The 20,305-nt window shown below is 40.5% G+C and overlaps 2 protein-coding genes across 2 annotated transcripts in view; one reads left to right on the top strand and one right to left on the bottom strand.

The window, feature by feature from the left end:
- The window catches only part of LOC140310335 (activated RNA polymerase II transcriptional coactivator p15-like), a 109,275-nt gene that overhangs the window by 11,173 nt on the left and 77,797 nt on the right, over window positions 1-20,305 (top strand). The window lies entirely within an intron of this gene.
- The window catches only part of hmgcra (3-hydroxy-3-methylglutaryl-CoA reductase a), a 32,497-nt gene continuing 25,511 nt past the window's right edge, over window positions 13,320-20,305 (bottom strand). Inside the window, exons 18-20 of the mRNA XM_072388607.1 lie at window positions 20,076-20,234; window positions 14,753-14,907; window positions 13,320-13,712 (exon numbers count right to left, since the gene is read on the bottom strand). Coding sequence (XP_072244708.1) covers window positions 13,667-13,712; window positions 14,753-14,907; window positions 20,076-20,234 — 360 coding nt within the window. The 3' untranslated portion in view covers window positions 13,320-13,666. The remainder of the gene's footprint in view (window positions 13,713-14,752; window positions 14,908-20,075; window positions 20,235-20,305) is intronic.

Below are 20,305 nucleotides of genomic sequence, written 5' to 3'. Positions count from 1 at the left end.
TGGATTTCATAGAACTGTCACCAGCAGAAGGAAAGAAACGCTGCTTAGTAATAGTTGACATGGTCAAAATAGATTGAAGTATTTCCAGCAAAACACCAGAGTAGCCAAGTGGTAGCAAAGGCTCTGCTAACAGAGATTACTCCCCATCTGGGAACTACAACTAAAACTGAGCAGCGATAATGGCTTTCACTTTGTCAATTCTGCAATAACCCAAATTAGTGAATTTCTTACCATTAACCTCAGACAACATTGTGTATAACACCCTGCCAGTAGAGACGTTGTCAAACGAGAAAATGGCACTCTGAAAGCAAAATTCATTTTGACAGACCTCCATCTCTGGGAGTAAAACCTGTAACCAGGCCACTCCCCTCCACTGGCCTATGTGAGGATATATGCTACAATATTGCAAAAACTTATTCTCTCCCTCTCTCTCTCTGCAGACTTCCAACCTGGGTGGTGAGAAACGACTTCAGAAAGGAGCAATGGAATTCCAAACGGTGACGAGATCCATTCTGACAACGCATACCATTGCAAAGATAGCCGAGAGGGCAACGTGGGTTCACGCCATCCACTGCAGGAAGATCCCCGAGGAAACGGAGGAGCCCAGCTGCCAACCTGATCGACGCGAGGACGGATGGACGACACGAGGACGAGCAGAGGCCAAAGACGACGGACGGTGCAAGGACGCACAGACGCCAAAGAGGACGACCCGTGGAATTGGCCCTGTGGATTCAACAAACACCAACTAGACGTGTTCCACCAAACTCCACCATGCATCACCTGATTCTGATGCTGTCATGTTTGGCACAGCTGATGGAGGCTTACACCTACAAACCTGCCAGGACTGTCACTTTGAGAGAAGGTCAAAGTGCAACATTCACCTGCCTCGTTTACCCTGAAATTTGGCGATCAGGACGGGTTCAGGCATATTATGCCAAGTATGACAAATACCTATGCAGAGACCCCTGCAGCCCACACGATTGGCACTTGATCGTTGCCACAACTGACAAAACCATTGCTCCAAACAGAAATCCCCGCTTCACAATAACAAAACTTCCAAATTCCAACGGAGCCCAGATCACCATCCCTGATGTCAAACCCACTGATGCAGGCACGTATTGGTGTGGAATTGAATATCCAAGCTCGGATATGTACAGACAACTCACAGTCATAGTCAATGGGCCACCAGACCCACATGACGCCCTACTTAACATGCTGTCAGATGTGAACACGGTCACGCTGACCTCTGGAATTGAAGACAACCACTCCGACGAATATGAGAACATTACCAACATTATCAAACACATGAAAGATGCCATTCAACTCCCTCCTGTAATAGATGACTCATGGTTCCCTTGGCTGAAATCTTTGGGCCAGGGATGGCCAGCATGGTTTTTAACAATAATCCCATATGTAATGATTTTCCTTTTGCTCTGCACCTTAATTCCATGTGTATTGAAATGCCTGTCTAACGTGCTCATGAAAGAGATGCCTCATTCCTCCACACATGTTCAGGTGAACGCCAATAATGCTGATCAAAATTCAACCTCTCGTTAGTATTTTCTCTGCTCTAATCAACTACCACGGTGATACATTTTAACATTTTGTAAAATTTTATTTCATTTTGGGGTTTTTTTGGGTTGTTTTTGTTTGCTTTCTTTTGTCTCTTGCATTTAGTTTTCATCCATTTTATTTTTCTTAAGTTTGTTTTCTGTTAGTGATTAATTAATAATCAAAAGAGAGAATTGTGATGGTAAATTTTATGTCTCAGGACTGACAGACTCTCCAATCCACATTAACCATTTGTATCACCCAGACACGCTAATTGTTTTAAACTATCTACCTCTTAATTAACACTCAGACAAGATAATTGTTTTAACCTCCTGTTTCTTAATTATCATCAAGACTGCATCCTGCCCCCCACTGGAGATGTTGTCTAAAAAACAAAGCCCCCACCTCAGGTATAAATGCTCTGTATTGCTTTTGTCTGTATCTTTTCATATCATTGCCGCTGAATGGTGTGGACTGATCTTTTTCCTTGTAACGAAGAATAAAAACTTAGCCGGCCGGCAGAAAAAGTAAGTTTCTCTATTCCATTGCTCATCAGAGGTATTAGGAAGGAAGCGATTGAAAACTTCCATAACAAACTCCAGGCTTCAAAATGGCAGATCGCAAACGATGAGGTGATGTCACAATGATGTCATTGAAATGAATACTAAATTAATCCCAAAAGCAAGTTACATTTTTGATGTATTAATTAAAAAGCAAATATTTATGCAAAGCAAAGGTTAAAAAAGAGAAAGATTCATAAAAAGAACAAATAAAATAGAAGATCATGTACTTCATCTCAAAGGAATTCTGTCTATAAGAATAACTTTGAGTTACATCTGTATTGAACCATTAGCAAGTGATTTGGAATAAAAGACTCATAGCTTTAATGGGAGCAATGCACTGGTAATTTTATTCAAATACTTTTGTATGGGTGTGGAATCTAAGCCACAACAAACCTGATTTACCTGTAACACCAATATAGCAGTGCACAGGCTGTCAATTAGTCTAATGACCTGTCAAAATTTAGATCAAGGCATAGCTCCAAACTTAAAGCAGTACCAATTGAAGAGATCAGATTGGCTGGTAAAAATCACCACTTACAATGGCAGCTGACACCCACTAACTGTGGGTAAAAGTGTTTAATCGTATCGCATCAGAATTATTCTGCAGTTGTTATGGGTATCCGTTGGCTCCTGCACAGCCTTGATAGAAACACAACAACAACACTCTCAATCCTGCTGTCTGATTGAGTCGTGATAAGTCGTGATAACCAGAAACGGTGTTCCAACACAGCCTGCTGGAAACAGTATAATGTCATATAAAGGTATAAAGTATAAAGGTTGTGATTGAGAAATATGAAAACCCTGGGCTGGGAATATCCTGAGAAGGCAGGCACTCAAACTCATACCCTTTAAAAATGCAAGGAGGACAGAGAAATACACAGATAGATTATAATAATGATCTATAATGGTGTATAAGAAGAAAAAAAAGAAACCGGGTGAAGATTGGGAGGAGCCTGCCAGAGAATGAAAGGTGAAGCCCTGAGGCAGTTAGTTAGTCAACCCTGGGGTTATCTCACTGCATGTTCTGCCTGTATTTTTGATATTCACAGAATAAATGCATAATGCTTGCTCATTGCTGTCCTTGAAAGATCATTTAGTTTCATTGTCCTACATTTATCACAGATATAACTGAACAATAACTTCTGAGTATCTAACCTAAATTGTTCCTGTGCTCCTGACTTACTGAGGTGACCAAGAGAATGTTGTGGTCCCACAACATCCCTGTGCACTTGGTGGCAGACTGGATAGATAAGTTGTAGCACTAAGAGGATAAAATACTGAGGATAAAAATAATCAATGACCAACTACCTGCACTTTCTTTAGTGGGTGTACCAAAAATATTAAAAATAGTTTTCAGCACAATAGATACATGGCATTGGTAGAAGCCACCTTTTGTCTGGTTAAACACTGCACAGAGCTTGTAATCACTGCCCCTCTGTCAACATTAACTGTAGCCAAACCAGAAGGCACTATTATGTGCTTCAGGCCAGAGGCTGCCTGCTTTTCGATCTGAAGGCTGGGTGGTCAGTACTGTGGGAATCCTCTAATGACAGTTATAGGTCTAGAGCAATGAAAAGTTGAGCCTGCGTTTCTATCTTTAAGTGTGTGATCTACGTCTAAATTACATCTGGAATATCATTATCCGGACTCCCTCCTCACTACCTCTCTCCTCCCTCACAGTACCGCCTTACCTGAATTCTCCTGTCGGTCTACAATCACCTCCTCCGTACAATAAACTCTGTTAACCTCCATGTTTCCAGTGTCTACTAATTTTAAGGCGGCTAGCAACCTAGCCGTGACAAAATTGACCTTGGGAGTGACTGAGTGTGCATGGTTGTTTGGTTCTTTTGTCTCTGTGTGGCCTGTGATGGACAGCTGACCTGTCCAGGGTGTACTCCGCCTATCACCCAATGACGGCTGGGATAGGCTCTGGTTTAGCTTCTCACTGTTCTGATTTCTATTTCTTGTTCTACTTTAGTTTGCCTTTGTAGCCCACCTTTACCCTCTGTCTTAGGTAAGGGCCCCTAGATTCTTATGTGTAGCATTAATGACTAATAAATGTTAACTACTTTTAAAATAGCTGACCTTTAAATCCAATGCACCCTCTATCACACTTAATTATCTCTTAACTTCCTCCTAATACACCTGGTGATCAACTCACACACACTCACACACTCTTAACTAAGAAAAATAACCAAACAGTAAGTTAAAGATGAACTCAGTTTACTGAACGTGTGGCACTAGACAACATACACAATAAAACGACATCTGCAATCAGATTGTTGAGCGAAGCTTGTGAGCGGTGAGGCCCAAAACTTAATGGCCGTTTCACTCTCTGAGCAAATAAACAAACAAAGCAGTACCTGGTCTAAGTAGTTCAGTGCATACGGACTCTGGTTCCAGGTCAGGCGAAGAGGAAAAACCCAAACGACGTCCTAAGATGGTGATGCAATCATCCGTCTGCTGGTCCAGGGTTTAACACCAATGAGCAATGTCCGGGAGAAGGAAAAGGAAACATATATTCCAAAGGTACTTTTAACTTCAGCCTATGTATTTTAAACAGATTTCAAACCTTTTACAACATACATGAAATACAATTTTAGCCTTATTTCTAACGCATTTAACTCCTGTAAATTTGAATCTTTCTCTTTCTCTCTGTAACATAGATTATGAATTTAATCAATGTATTAATATATTTATCTGTGTTACACCTTGCTTCCTGTTCACTTAGTGAAGCCTGGTCCCTTGTGTTTTCTGGTAATGTTACTTCCTGTTCTTGTTTTCTTATTATTATTGATTTTTGTCTTGACTATTGTTATTGTTTTTTTGACTTTTCTCATTGGAATTGGTTTTTTTTTAAGTTTACTTTGTTGTTGTAATGTTCAAAATAAACTAAACTAAACTAAAACTAGTTTTCTAGTCATTTGCTCCCTCAGTATGAATACTCAATGGTTTCCTCTGTCTTTAACCAGATCTTTGCGATGATTTTCTCCCCAGTGTTAACCAGTTTTGCATTTTTGCTTTAGATATGTTTACAGTTTGATTCATTTTTAGGTTTATTGAATCTCCTGCTATTGTAGTGTTTGTTTTAAACTAAATCCTTTATTTCCCTTTATTTATGCCTGCCTCCTATTCATGACCCTGCACTTAGGACCCCCACCTTGTGACAAAAAGGCAATGAAATTTGAAATCTGTGATGAAACTATAATACAGCAAACGTTTAACAGACACTGTGGTTTCAGTATATTGAATTGTATTACGAAATACAAACACATCTGAAGCCACCAACACACTCAGTTGGGACAGAGTAATGTTTATCATTGTGTTACATCATCCATCCTTTTAAAAACATTTTTTTTAATCATTCATGAAATGAGGATGCTCATTGTTGCAGTTTTTCAGAGGAATTCCATTTTCCATTTTTGATGAATACAAGATTTCAACAGACTGCACACATGTGCTAGTCATTCTCACTATGAACACCAATACATTCCCAGACCATCATATATTCTGGATGGTGTTAAGGATCACCAGACCGTCTGCTAGCCATTTTTCATAAACAACCGAGTGCCGAAAGCAGCAAATATGCCAACTATCATCTCGTTTTAAAAAAATCTCCAAATACTCAATCTGATATCTTATAAACACACATACATATATATATATATATACACACATATACATGTACAGTATGTACACACATATGTATTTGGATATAAGATTCTAATTCTTAATCTTGGGTACCTCTACGTTTCCTGTAGCCTCCGATAGTTCGCCGATGGGGAGGGAATGACGAGGCATCCTGAACATGGACAACTCCTGTTGGCAGTTAGGAAGGCACAGTGACTCATAAAGGAATAACACTTTGACACACATGCTATGCTTTCAAGCATGTTGTTACCCAAGGCTAAGTACTGGTTGTTTCTCGTAGTACGCAGTTTACGAAATGCATGGAGGGGTGGTTAATGCAAACCAAGGTTTCTTCTGTGAGCAACTCCACATTTTAAGCAGTTGTAGAAGCAACAAATGGATACTTTTGGTCACCAAGTGCACAAATGTATTAACCTAAAGCACTGTTTGCCCCTTAGCTGACTTTTGACTCAGTGTGCCCATGATGTTTTCTCCAAACTGTGACTCAACACATTTGAAACAGATTCACTTGTGGCTCAAATAAATGCCCATTTAGCGTTGGAACAGCCTCAACTCTTCTTTTTCTTCTTCTCCTCACAAAACTAGTCTAATAATGGTCTTTGCTCATAAAACAGTCACCACAGAGATGTAGAAAACAAATCCAACCTTTTCGTGACTGTGTTGCTGGCCAGGAAAAACAAACTGCACATTGATCCATGATCGCTTGGTCTTTAGGAAGCTGGAAAGGGTCAAAGATAAATTTTCTTTGAGACATCTCCAAAACAAAAACAAAGTGCCTTGCTCTAAGGAGTGGAACACACCCTCCGGGACCACCACCCCGATCTGCCAGTCCAGAGGCACTGTCCCCGATGTCCACACGATGCTGCAGAGGCGTGTCAGCCAAGACAGCCCTACAACATCCAGAGCCTTCATTTTATAGAAAAATCCGAAATCATGAAGAACACATGAAAAGAAGCTTATTCTCGGATTCCTGAAGCTTTAGTGTTGCTCTTTCTTATACTGCAAAGTACAATGTTGTTTTTAGTTTAAATCTATTTAGACATGGATAAATAAGAAGGACAAAGCAGTTTTAACTTGGTTTGAGTGAAGGAATTCATTTGATAGAAAAATCCGAAATCGTGAAGAACTCTCCATAAGGAGCGTATTGCTCAAACTAAAAGTTTGTTGCTTTTTCTTACAGGGTAATATGAAGAAGTTTATGCTTGAAACATGTTTAGACATGGATAAATAAGAAGGACAAAGCAGTTTTAACTTGGTTTGAGTGAAGGAATTCATTTTATAGAAAAATCAGAAATCGTGAAGAACTCTCCATAAGGAGCATATTCTCGGACTCCTAAAGCTTTAGTGTTGCTCTTTCTTATACTGCAAAGTACAATGTTGTTTTTAGTTGAAATCTATTTAGACATGGATAAATAAGAAAGACAAAGCAGTTTTAACTTGGTTTGAGTGAAGGAATTCATTTTATAGAAAAATCCGAAATCGTGAAGAACTCTCCATAAGGAGCGTATTGCTCAAACCAAAGGTTTGGTGCTTTTTCTTACAGGGTAATATGAAGAAGTTTATGCTTGAAACATGTTTAGACATGGATAAATAAGAAGGACAAAGCAGTTTTAACTTGGTTTGAGTGAAGGAATTCATTTTATAGAAAAATCAGAAATCGTGAAGAACTCTCCATAAGGAGCGTATTGCTCAAACCAAAGGTTTGATGCCTTTTCTTACAGGGTAATATGAAGACGTTTATGCTTATAACCTGTTTAGACATGGATAAATAAGAAGGACAAAGCAGTTTTAACTTGGTTTGAGTGAAGGAATTAATTTTTTAGAAAAATCCGAAATCGTGAAGAACACATGAAAAGAAGCTTATTCTCGGACTCCTAAAGCTTTAGTGTTGCTCTTTCTTATACTGCAAAGTACAACGTTGTTTTTAGTTGAAATCTATTTAGACATGGATAAATAAGAAGGACAAAGCAGTTTTAACTTGGTTTGAGTGAAAGAATTCATTTTATAGAAAAATCCGAAATCGTGAAGAACTCTCCATAAGGAGCGTATTGCTCAAACCAAAAGTTTGGTGCTTTTTTTTACAGGGTAATATGAAGAAGTTTATGCTTGAAACCTGTTTAGACATGGATAAATAAGAAGGACAAAGCAGTTTTAACTTGGTTTGAGTGAAGGAATTCATTTTATAGAAAAATCAGAAATCGTGAAGAACTCTCCATAAGGAGCATATTGCTCAAACCAAAAGTTTGGTGCTTTTTCTTACAGGGTAATATGAAGAAGTTTATGCTTGAAACCTGTTTAGATATGGATAAATAAGAAGGACAAAGTAATTTTAACTTGGTTTAATTGAAGGAATTCATTTTAGAGAAAAATCTGAAATCGTGCAGAACTCCTCATAAGGAGCATATTGCTCAACCATAAGTGTGGTTCTTTCTCATACAAGGTTATAAAAAGAAGTTTATACTTGAAACCAGCTTAAAAATTGATCAATTTGAAGGACAAAGCAGTTTTAACTTGGTTTGAGTGAAGGGATTAATTTTATAGAAAAATCTGAAATCGTGACGAACACATGAAAAGAAGCTTATTCTCGGATTCCTGAAGTTTTAGTGTTGCTCTTTCTTATACTGCACTTTATGGAAGTGAATCACCCGTGTCCTGGAGGTTTTTTAGTGTATAAACTGTATGGAAATGTAGTACATGACATGCGATTCTTCGTCAAACATGATAATACAAAGTTTATGCTTGAAACGTGCTTAGACATGAATAAATATAAAAGGCCAAATCAGTTTTAACTAGGTTTTAATTATTTATAGTCGGGCATTCGCACCTTTTCTTACCCACTTTTTGCAAACTATGGTCGGAAATACACACCTTCTTGCAGCCGACCACCTGCGCTCCCGCTTTTGATCGTGTATGGTCGGACAATCGCACCTTTTCTTACCTGTTTTTCAGCAATGATGGGCGGACATTCACACCTTCTTGCAGCCGAACACCTCCGCTTTTGATGATGTATTGTGGGGCATTCGCACCTTTTCTTGTCCGCTTTTTGCAAACTATGGTTAGACATTCACACCTTCTTGAAGCCGAACACCTCTGCTCTCATATTTGATCATGTATTGTCCGGCAATCCAACCTTTTCTTACCTGCTTATCGGAAAATATGGGTGAACATTGACACCTTCTTGCAGCAGAACACCCCCGCTCTCGCTTTTAATGATCTATGGTCGGGCATTCGCACATTTTCATACCCGTTTTTTTGCAAATTATGGATGTACATTCACACCTTCTTGCAGCCAAACACCTCCACTCCCGCTTTTACTGATGTATGGTGGGGCATTCGCACCTTTTCTCACCCGTTTTTGCAAATTATGGTTGGACATTCACACCTACTTGCAGCCAAATGTCCCACTATAGTTTGCAAAAAGCGGTTAATCCAAGAACTGGCTGAGTTTCCCAGCCAGGAGTGGAGAGGACCCTTGGATTGCCACCATCTGGGCCAAAAAGAACTTGGGGCACCCTCCAGCACACGGAGACCTTCCTGGCAATCAACCTCACCCGCCAGCTGCAGCCCACAGGCAGGGTAGTGGGCCAGAGCACCCCCCTGGATACAGAGGTACCCCCTGCCATCTCAAGGGCTCAGGCCCACACAGCCCCACCCTCCCAGCCTGTGTCCACACCTTTGCCCCCACCGGTTCAGTTTTATTTATATAGCGTCAAATTACAATAAATGTCATCTCAAGGCACTTAAATACTATATATATGAAATCCAATTAATTAATTTCAAAATAATCCAATTCATTCATGTAGACCCAATTCAAAAACAATATCCTAGTTTAGGAAACCAACAGATTGCGTCAAAACTGTGACAGATGAGGTCCCCCAGCAGTCTAAGCCTATAGCAGCTTAACTATGGTTTGTTTCAGGATCACCTGAGCCATCAAAAAGGAAAGTTTTAAGCCTGATCTTAAAAGTGGAAAGGGTGTCTGCTTCCTCAGCTTATTCCATAAGAGAGGGGTCTGATAACTGAAGGCTCTGCCTCCCATTCTACTTTTAGAAACTCTGGGAACAACAAATAAACCTGCAGTTTGGGAGCGAAGTGCTCTGTTAGGAAAATACCTTACAATTAAATCTTTAAGATATGATGGAGCTCGGTCATTAAGAACTTTATATGTGAGAAGAAGAATCTTAAATTCTATTCTGAATTTAACAGGGAGCCAATGAAGAGGAGCTAAAACTGGAGAAACATGATCTCTCCTGTTAGTTCTCATCAGAGCTCTGGCTGCAGGGTTTTGGATCAGCTGGAGGCTTTTCAGAGCATATATGGGACAGCCCAATAATAAAGAATTACAGTAGTCCAATTTAAGTAACAAATGCATGAACTAGTTTCACTGCATCACCCTGAAACAGGATGTTCCTGATTTTAGCAATATTACAAAGGTGAAAGAAGGCAGTCATAGAAACCAGTTTTATATGTGCGTCAAATGATAAATTCTGGTCAAAAATAACTCCAAGGTTCCTCACTGTAGAACTAGAAGCCAAGGAAATACCATCTAGAGTAACTATATAACTAGACAATTTCTCCCTGAAGTGCTCAGGTCCAAAGAGAACAACTTCAGTTTTGTCTGAATTTAGAAGCAGACAGTTCTGAGTCATCCAGGTCTTTATGTCTTTAAGACAGGCTTGTAGTCTGACCAACCTGTAGGTTTCATCTGGTTTCATAGATAAGTACAGCTGAGTATCATCAGCATAACAATGGAAATTTATGCCATGCTGTCTAATAATGTTACCTAATGGAAGCATGTATAAAGTAAAAAGAATCAGTCCAAGCACAGAACCCTGAGGAACTCCATGACTTACTCTGGTGTGTGAGGAAGATTCTTCATTTACAAGAACAAACTGGAATCTATCAGATAAATATGACTTAAACCAGCCTAATGCAGTTCCTTTAATCCCAATAACATGTTCAAGTCTCTGTAACAGAATGCTGTGATCGATCGTATCAAATGCAGCACTGAGATCCAACAGGACAAGCACAGAAACAAGTCCGCTATCAGAGGCTAAGAGGAGATCATTGGTAACTTTCATCAGTGCCGTTTCTGTGCTATGATGCACTCTGAATCCTGACTGAAACTCTTCAAACAGATTATTTCTATGTAAATTATCACAAAGTTGAGCTGCAACTATTTTTTCAAGAACAAAAAAGATTGGTCGATAATTAGCCAACAGTTCTGAATTAAAAATAGTTTTTTTAAGTAAAGGTTTGATTACAGCAACCTTAAAAGTCTGAGGTTCATATCCTTTCAACAAAGACAGATTGATCAAATCCAATATGGAAGTGTCAATTCAGGGGAAAACCTCCTTGAACAGTCTGGTTGGGATTGGGTCTAAAATACAAGTTGATGGTTTAGAAGAGATCATTGCTGTTGTTAGGTCAGAGAGATCTTTCTCCTCCTGTGTTGCTTTCTGCTGCAGGACAGAAATGTTTGTGTTTGATTTTCTTTTGGTAGCAGCACAGAATCAACAAAGCACCCATTTCTTCTCACTGAGTAACTGATTAACCTGTTTGGGATAAATATTGTCTTTCCTCTCTCAATTCAGCTCAGAAGGAAAATTTCAGGATAACCTGCTTAATTCTTACAATATACTTATTACCAAATTGTCTTTCATTCTTACAGTGACAATTCAGGATCAGCATAAAGTTATTCTGCTTCGTTTGAATAAGAAACACTTCATGTGGTCCTAACAGTGTGACATCAGAGCTGCTTCCAACATGTGATGCAACAACAACTTTTCATACAGATTAGAATTAAAAACAAAGGTTTATTTTTCAGCCTTGTGCTGCTAACTTTTTCCTTAGCAGTGCCACAGCATCATGCTTGTGTTGTCAGACATCAGATCTTTGGTTGGTTATTGATCACTGTTACCTTGCATGCATGCTTTGACCTAAGTGTTCAGATCAGGTATGCTATTCTCACTTTCCTTTTTAATATTGTTTGTAATAATTTATTTGCTCATCACAGTTTTGGAATGTTAGCTAAATTGTTGAGGATCCTTCTTCTTTTTCCTTTGACATAAATTAGGCCTTTAATTGTGTAGTGCAAAGCTCTGTGCTTTACCCTACTTAGAGCAGCTTTGCCTTCAGTATATTCTGTTTTACTTAAGTGCACCAGATTAACCCCAAAACTGTACACACTGCTTCAGTGTCACTCAGAATCAACAATTTTTAATTTAAAAATCAGATTAAGAAAGAATCATAGATTCAAAAGAGCTAAAGCTAATTGTGGGTCTGGTTAGTAACCCTAACTCCTCCTCTGTCTGTGGTTCCACCAATAGGAGATCTTCACTTGTAATGGAACAGCTGAAAAGCATGGGTGGTGTTTTAGAATGTCGTGAATGTGCCATGAAAATAAACCAATCAGAAAATAACCCATTACATCAAATGAACATTACGTTGAATCCAGGAAGTACTCCTACACAAACAATTCTTTGAAACGCTGTTTCAATCCACACCCGTCTCTCACTGTGACTCACTGTTTAAGTGAACACTGATATTGACCTCACTTTTATAATTCTATACATAAAGATTTGTAAAGTGTTAAGTTTAACACTTTAGATCTAAATAAACAAAAGTAATCTAACAAGAAAAATATAGTTAATTTGCCTTCTAGACGAGGTAAAACTGGACTCCGCTTTGCTTAATAGTGTGGGCTTGATATTTAGGATGATATTTATTGTAATTTAGTGCTATATAAATAAAAGTGAATTAAACTGAATATACAGTATATATGTAAATGTATGTACAGATTGTTTTTTAATCCATTAAACTGATGCCTTTAATATTCTGTTCCATATTACAGCTCATCTTTTAAGCTTTTGTTCTGAGACAGTTGGATTGGAGCTTGAGTTTCGTCTTTTCTTCTTCTTTATAATCAGCCAGTTATCTTAAGTTAATTCATTGAAAGACACTTCATTCATTCACAAAATTATTTTGTTGCACAAGCATAAAATGAATATCTCATTAGTCAAGATCAGCACTTTCTTGAACAAACTGATAAACACAATCTTAAAATAGAAATTGAAATATTTACACAAATAAAAATAAATAAATGTGAAAATAAATTAAGATGATTTTAAATGTTCTTTAACATTTAGTTATTTGTCTTTATATTTCTACACTTATATCCTAATTTAATTTCTTAATCTTTACTTGATTTATTCTTTTTTGTGGTACTAATTTCATTCCATTACCATGGATAGCCAGGTCCAAACTATTCCACGGGGTTGAGGTTAAGGTTCAATGGGACAGGCCCACGCACCTCTCTATACCAGGTCCGTTTAAACTCCCAGAGCAGGCTGCCAGAGACAAAGGGCTCTTGTGGATAGCCGCAATGGTGGACATTAATAATGAGAGGCCCAAGCAGCAGTGAAGGAGCCAAAGCAACAGGAACCAGAAATACTTCACCTCTGCTAAGCCACTGATGATGAACCAGTTGGGAAAGATCTTTGGCAGGTTATATCCAGAGTGCAGTAAGCAAACTTTGCCATTTGTTGTCAGATGTCAAGGATCAATACTGTTGTTTTTATTAAGCACCATTTAATGTTCAGTTCATTCACACTGAATCATAAAAGATGAAAAAAAAGTGAACATAGCAGTTGTGGCGGTTGCAGAGCACTTCCTGCTGGTGGCCGACCTATACAGCAGTGTTATAAATTTGTGGTTACTGTTATATCTCTGGGATCCCTTTCATATCCTGAACAGTAATGGTCAAAAACACATTTGAGTCTGACAGAAAGCCTTACAAGATATCTGAAATCTTTCTCATTGATGAGTGATTAGTCCCCCTCACATTGTCCACATTTTGGTGGCTGAAATGTTCGTTGCTGAAGGAGGACAGTCTGGAGGCTTTACCTGGCCCATGTTGTTGGAGTACCCTGTAGGTTCACCTTAGATCTGCAGATAAAACAGTTTAATCAGATTGTATTTATATGTCTAATACAAAGTAGCTCTAAGTTATTTCATTTAAAAAAAAATAATTAGGTATGGCTTTATACACTCCCCAAGTGGAGTAGAAAAAACCTTCGTCTTTCTTTTTTCTTTTCTTTCAAAATGTACAGTAAATAGGAACACACATCTCCATTTTCACCCTGAACAGAGTGTCTAATCTTCTTTATATTATCCACCCATGATGACACGCCCATCAAACCCTCCAACACCTTAGTAAAATGTACATATGACATAATGATAATGGGACTGACATAGTACAGCCTGGCTCTCTACACTACAATAGCACCTCCTCATTCTCATCCATGGAGAAGCAATGAGATTTTGCCCCCACGTCGATCTTCAGTTGTTTCACATGAGTGAGCGAGGTCAAGTTACTACTGGCTTGTGCTCAGAAGAAATAGGTTGGAAACCAGATCAGACAACCCTAAACTTTTCCCTAAACTTCCTGAGAGGTTCTGGATGATACTTTATTTCTCACAAATTTTCCAGAAAATTGCATTAACATGTTGACCTTCAAACATTTCTTTGCAGGCAGGTTTCTTCTTCAATCACACTCTTAGTAAAATAACACATTTAAATATAAGTCAGTGTCCGAGTTCTTATTTCAACACCTTTCCCTCAATTCCTTAGTTAAATGTACAGACACTGCAATAAGGAACAGTTGCTTGCCCTCACATTACTTTATTCAAGGTGATGCGGCTCAGAAACAATAACTCACATCTGTATCGTTTTTGTTCTTTAAGTAGCTTTCCTTGGTTAGGTATGTTAGCGTGTATGCAATGTGCCACACACAGCTGGATGGACGTAACACTGGGATCTGACACCATTTTGAGTGTTAGTAGTATTGAAAATTCTACCTGCAGTGTTCGTGTTTAATGTCCCTTTAGTCTATGGAACATGCTGAACATTCCAGGTGTTAGGGGTAGTAAATAGCTAAAAAACAAATAAAATACTTCTTAAAATCTGTTAGATTTAATTGTTCTTACCTGTTGTGTGTCATGTGACTCTTGACCAGGTGCCCTGCAGCCAGAGCACCCATCAGTGAGAGTTCTCCAGTCAGTACTGTTGCACACACAATCCTGGCGAGCTGGCGGGCATTGTCCCCTGGACAGTCCTGACTGGCTCCCTGTACACCCAGCATCTGCACACACACACACACGCGCACGCACGCACGCACGCACGCACGCACGCACACACACACACACACACACTTGAATGAATTAAATTAACCAGCAATAATTTGGATCCTTGTAACTTTAAACAGCTTGGTGCTCTTTGAAGACGTCTTCAGGAATGGATGCTGCACTGAGCATTTTCTGTTGAAAAGACATTGGCTTAAATTAGGTTTAAAAGTTGAACATTTTGTAATCGTCTCAGTTAAACTAAAGGCACTGAATTAATATTTGCATTTAGCTGAGATTTCAACATGATCGGCAATATGAATTTAATCTCCACTTGCCAGACATGATAAGGTACACGGTGGCTATGTTTAATCTGATTTTAGTCAACAGCAATAGTTGAGAGTTGTTACTCTTACGCCATGGCAAGCCTTTAAAGTTTTTTTTACATGGCCTAAATGTCCAGAGGCATCTTCTTGTCAACTCTTGGCCTGTGTGGTTCCATTATCAAATCAACTGTGCTGGAAAGATGTCTTTCCGTGGACCATATTTCATCTGCAAGTGAAATCTAAATAAATTATTGTCCAAGATAGATGACACAATCTCTCTACCATCCTGAAAATGTGAGCCAGATCTATCCATCAGTTCTTATCGTAACTTCTGGCCACAAATATGCTTGAAAAAATCCTAATTCACAGCTCATACAATACAAAATTCTTCACAGAACACATTATACAGGACAAAGGATGTTCAGGATGGGTCTAACACACTCAAACATCTGCTCACATTGCACAGATAACACACCTAATGATTATGCACACGCTTTGTGGTTTTGTGCACCTGTCCAGAAGTTCTGGCTTGAGGTGTGTTTGGACCTATCAACATGGCTAAAGTGTAGCATCCCTGCATGCCCCACACTGTGCATACTGGGTGACTTAGATGTCATCAACATGGAAATTAACTCAGCACACATGGTTCTCACAGTGTTATGTATCGCAAAGAAAACTATTCTCATGAACTGGAAAGCGAAGAACAATCTGTGTATTTTGTCAGGTCATGTTTTGAGTTTGGTTTTTTGTCATGTCTTGTTTTCAGGTTTTAGGTTTTGCTGTGTTTTTCCTTTTCACATCATTGGGTTCACTCAAGTCTCTTCCCTAGCTCCTGAAGACAGCAAACACAAGTAGGGTTTTGGGGGGCATGTGTGTTCTGTGGGGTATAGTGGTTGGGACCACTTAGGTAGTCCCCTTTGCTGCCCTTATACGGCCCCCTCGCCCCTCAGTTTTAATTACACCTTAGACATAATTACTTATCACACACACACAAGGCCCGGGTGGGTGGGTGTGTTGAGTGGTATCTGGTGGGCGGGGCTCTTTGAGTAGGTGGGACTGCTCGAAGGGCCGCGCTTCCAGTTCAACAAGGTTGCCTGCCCCTCAATTTTAACTGCTCACTATTAGACACTGAGGGCCTTTGTTAAAAGGGGGAGAATTCTCCCATACCTGCCCTCAACCCACTCAACTATTGACGAGCCAAGGGGCCAAGGGTAAGGGTCCTCCTACACTCCTGTTGCCTGGGTGCTGCCTGGAGCAGGAGGGGCCAGGAGGAGGAGTTGGTCTACTGATTCGGGGTCTGTGGTGGCTGGGTCCATAACGTCCATGGAGAATTTCACCGGCTGATTCAGGAGCTCTGCTTTCATGATGTTTGGTTCCATCAAGCGCTTTTTTTTTTTTGGTTGTCTCTGTATACAAACAGGCTTGTATCGTACAGCTCTGGGAAACCGGAGACCAGAGACCGCCGGTCGTTTACCCCGCCGGTCGTTTACCCCGCCGGTCGTTTACCCCACCGGTCGTTTACCCCGCCGGTCATTTACCCCGCCGGTCGTTTACCCCGCCGGTCGTTTACCCCGCCGGTCGTTTACCCCGCCGGTCGTTTACCCCGCCGGTCGTTTACCCCGCCGGTCGTTTACCCCGCCGGTCGTTTACCCCGCCGGTCGTTTACTCCGCCGGTCGTTTACTCCGCCGGTCATTCATCGTCGCCAGGGTACATTGAAAATGAATGGCCGCGGTCGCTCAAGTTGCTTTTGGTGTGAGCACCCAGTTATGCTTAGTTTATACTTCTCCATAACGTCGAGAGCGTCGACGTGACATCGTCATTGAGCATTCGAACATCTGCGTCGAGGGAACACGTTGCTCTGCAATTCACCATGCCGCCAGGGAGGTGTGGCTGAGTGTTTGTGTGGTTTCAGAGGTTATAGCCGAATCCTTGCTTTTTCTTCCGGTCAGAGGTAACAACAGTAAACAGTGGCAACCGAGGTGGTCTGTACGATCACTAAACCGGTCGAGGATGGGAACGGGTAAATTCACTCAACTCAACTCAAACTTTATTTATAAAGCGCATTGGGGTGGTCGGTGGCTTAGTGGGTCCCATATACAGAGGCTAGTCCTCGATGCAGTTGGCCCCTGTTCGAGTCCCGAACTGGACGGCCATTTGCTGCATGTCATTCCCATTCTCTCTCTGCCCTGTTTCCTGTCTCTCTCCACTGTCCTATCAATAAAGGCATTGAAAAGCCCAAAAAAATACTTAAAAATACTAAAAAACAACAAAAAACCTAAGTGCTGTACAGGTTAAAGTGCATAATATACATGTAATACATATAGTGCAATAACAATAACAAGATATTACAAGAAAGATTTAAAATGATGACTAAACTTGGTTAAAAGCCAGGGAGGAAAAGCGTGTTTTAAGGGATAATTTAAAAACCTCAAATGATCCTGCAGATCTGATATGCCAGGGCAACTTATTCCAGGGCTTTGAAATAAGTCGGCCGCCACAAAGGCTCGGTCACCTTTGGTTTTTAGTTTTGTTGTAGGGTTGACCAGTAGCAGCTAATTGGAGGATCTCAGTGCTCTGACTGGGTTGTGAATTTGAATGAGCTCGGTCAAATACTGGGGGGCTGGGCCATTGAGAGCTTTAAAAACAAACAGTAAAATTTTAAAATTTATTCTAAAAGCAACCGGGAGCCAGTGCAGTGACGCAAGGACAGGGGATATGTGGTCACGCTTGCGTTTGCCAGTGAGGAGACGCGCAGCTGCGTTTTGTACCAGCTGTAGGCAGTGCAAGAGTGAGTGGTCCAGCCCAAAATAAAGTGAGTTACAGTAATCCAGTCTTGTGTTAATAAAAACATGGATTACAGTCTCCAGATCTCTAGGTGGCAGGTATCCTTTTACTTTCAATAAAATCCTCAAATGATAAAAACTGCTTTTCACAACCAAGCTAACCTGGCGATCAAATTTCAGCCTGTCGCCAAATATTACACCAAGAGTTTCTTACAGAGGACCGAATGTTTGGTGTAAGGGGGCCCAGAAAGCCAAAAGGAAAGTCTACTGGACCACATCCAAACATTATGATTTCGGTCTTGTTTTCATTTATATTTAGAAAGTTTGAGGTCATCCAGGATTTAACATAATTTAAACAATCAAGCAATGTCTTTACGGAATCATTGGATTTGGATGTCAAAGGCAGATAGATCTGAACATCATCAGCATAACAATGAAAAGAAAGATTATACTTGAAAATTGACCCTAATGGTAACATATATAACAAGAAGCAAATCGGCCTGAGGATGGAACCTTGGGGGATCCCAGAAGTAAGAGGGGCTGAGGATGAGGTGAATTCACCTAGCTGCACACAAAAACTCCAATTGGTCAAGTAGGACTGGAACCATGAGAGAGCAGAGCCTGTAATGCCCACCCACTGGTCTCGTCGTGCTTGGGGGATCCCATGATCCACAGTGTCAAAATCAGCAGACAAATCAAGGAGCACTAGCATAGCTGGGTTTCCTGAGTCGACGGTGACCATTAGATCATTAAAAACTCTCAGCAGTGCTGTCTCAGTGCTATGTGATGGTTTAAAGCCAGACTGAAACTTCTCAACGTATCATTGGCCACTAGGAATGATTGAATCTGAATAAAAAACACTTCCTCTAAAATTTTGGATAAAAATGGCAGTTTAGAGATAGGCCTGAAGTTGGGCAGCACAGAGGGATCCAGTTTTTTCTTTTTGATAAGAGACTGCACAGCAGCATGCTTGAGAGCAGCTGGAACACATCCAGAGCTAAGACAGGAATTAATAAATAAAAGTATATCAGAGCCCAGCGTACTGAATACCTCTTTAAGAAGACGAGAGAGGATGCTGTTTACAACACTGGTTCACCCACTGAGGGACCTGGATGAACAAATGCACTTTCGATACTTTCGAATGTCAACCGGCCAATTCGACAAGCTTCTTTGCCGTGTACAGCCATTAAGACGGGAAAAAACAACTGCCGGAAATGACCTTCTGAGCGGACCAATCACAGCTCTTACGGTCCGCGTCTACGCGATGTGTAGTTAGAATTTTTTTGAGGTGCACCTATGTCGTCAAAATGACAGTGAAGTATAAACTACGCTTTAGGCTGAAAATACACGTACGCTCTGCCTCACATATCCTGCATTCTTTTTGTGTCTGTCATTCACGTCCTCAGAAATGAATGTTGCTGCAATATGTAGGTGATGTGTAACCATGTGTGATAATATACCATCTATGATACCCTCACTGTTGCTATTCCTGTCGTGCTAACCTCTTCTATTGATGCCATGTTTACCGTTTATCAGAGTGCATTTGCTTACATCCTGTAAATCCAGCAGCAACTTCTGGTCTAAGTGATCAGGTGTGCCCCCTTGTGGAATCCTCCGGTTACACAGGCAGGTATTGTATGTGAGCAGTGATGCCGAGAACAGAGACAGTTGCTTACGTGAATGCGAGGTGAAACAGCAAGTGCATTTTCAGCCTTAGTTGTGTTAAAGTTTTTGTTGGTTCTTGTAATTGACTGACAAACTGCTCTACTCCTGGATGAGTCTACGTTCATACAAACGCCTCTCTTCTTTGTTAGCACTAATGATTAGATCTACAACGAACACATAATTGATCCTCCTTGTGCACTACCATCATTTTAGCTGTAGGTTGTAGGCTACCATGACTTCGCCCTTACACACCTCTGTTACTGCAGAGGTACATGAGCTGTGAATCAAATTCCAGCCCCCTCGTTGCTTCTGTACTTTCATGCAGGACACTGATATGCTAATTGGGTGCATCAATCCTGGCTTAAAAGGCATACCTAACCTCAGAGAGAGAGAGAGGGAGTGTGTGTGTATACCTGGAGGCAGGCTTGTTGCGCGGGCAGGTTGGTGCCTCCTCCTACAGTGCCCAGTTCTATAGAGGGCATTGTGCAGCTGATGTACAGGTCCTCCCCTGTTGGTCCTGATGGCTCCATGAGTGTGATGCAGTTACTGCTGACCACTGCCTGAGCTGGATCCTGGAGGGCACGTGTTCAGAGTAATATGTATTTATAACAGAATGCACTGATATAAAACGATGAACAACACT

The sequence above is a fragment of the Leuresthes tenuis genome, unplaced genomic scaffold (assembly GCF_036924035.1).
Source record: "Leuresthes tenuis unplaced genomic scaffold, fLeuTen1.0.hap1 SCAF_6, whole genome shotgun sequence".
In the NCBI taxonomy this organism is placed as follows: Eukaryota; Metazoa; Chordata; class Actinopteri; order Atheriniformes; family Atherinopsidae; genus Leuresthes; species Leuresthes tenuis.
This window is presented reverse-complemented; position numbering and strand designations above follow the sequence as displayed.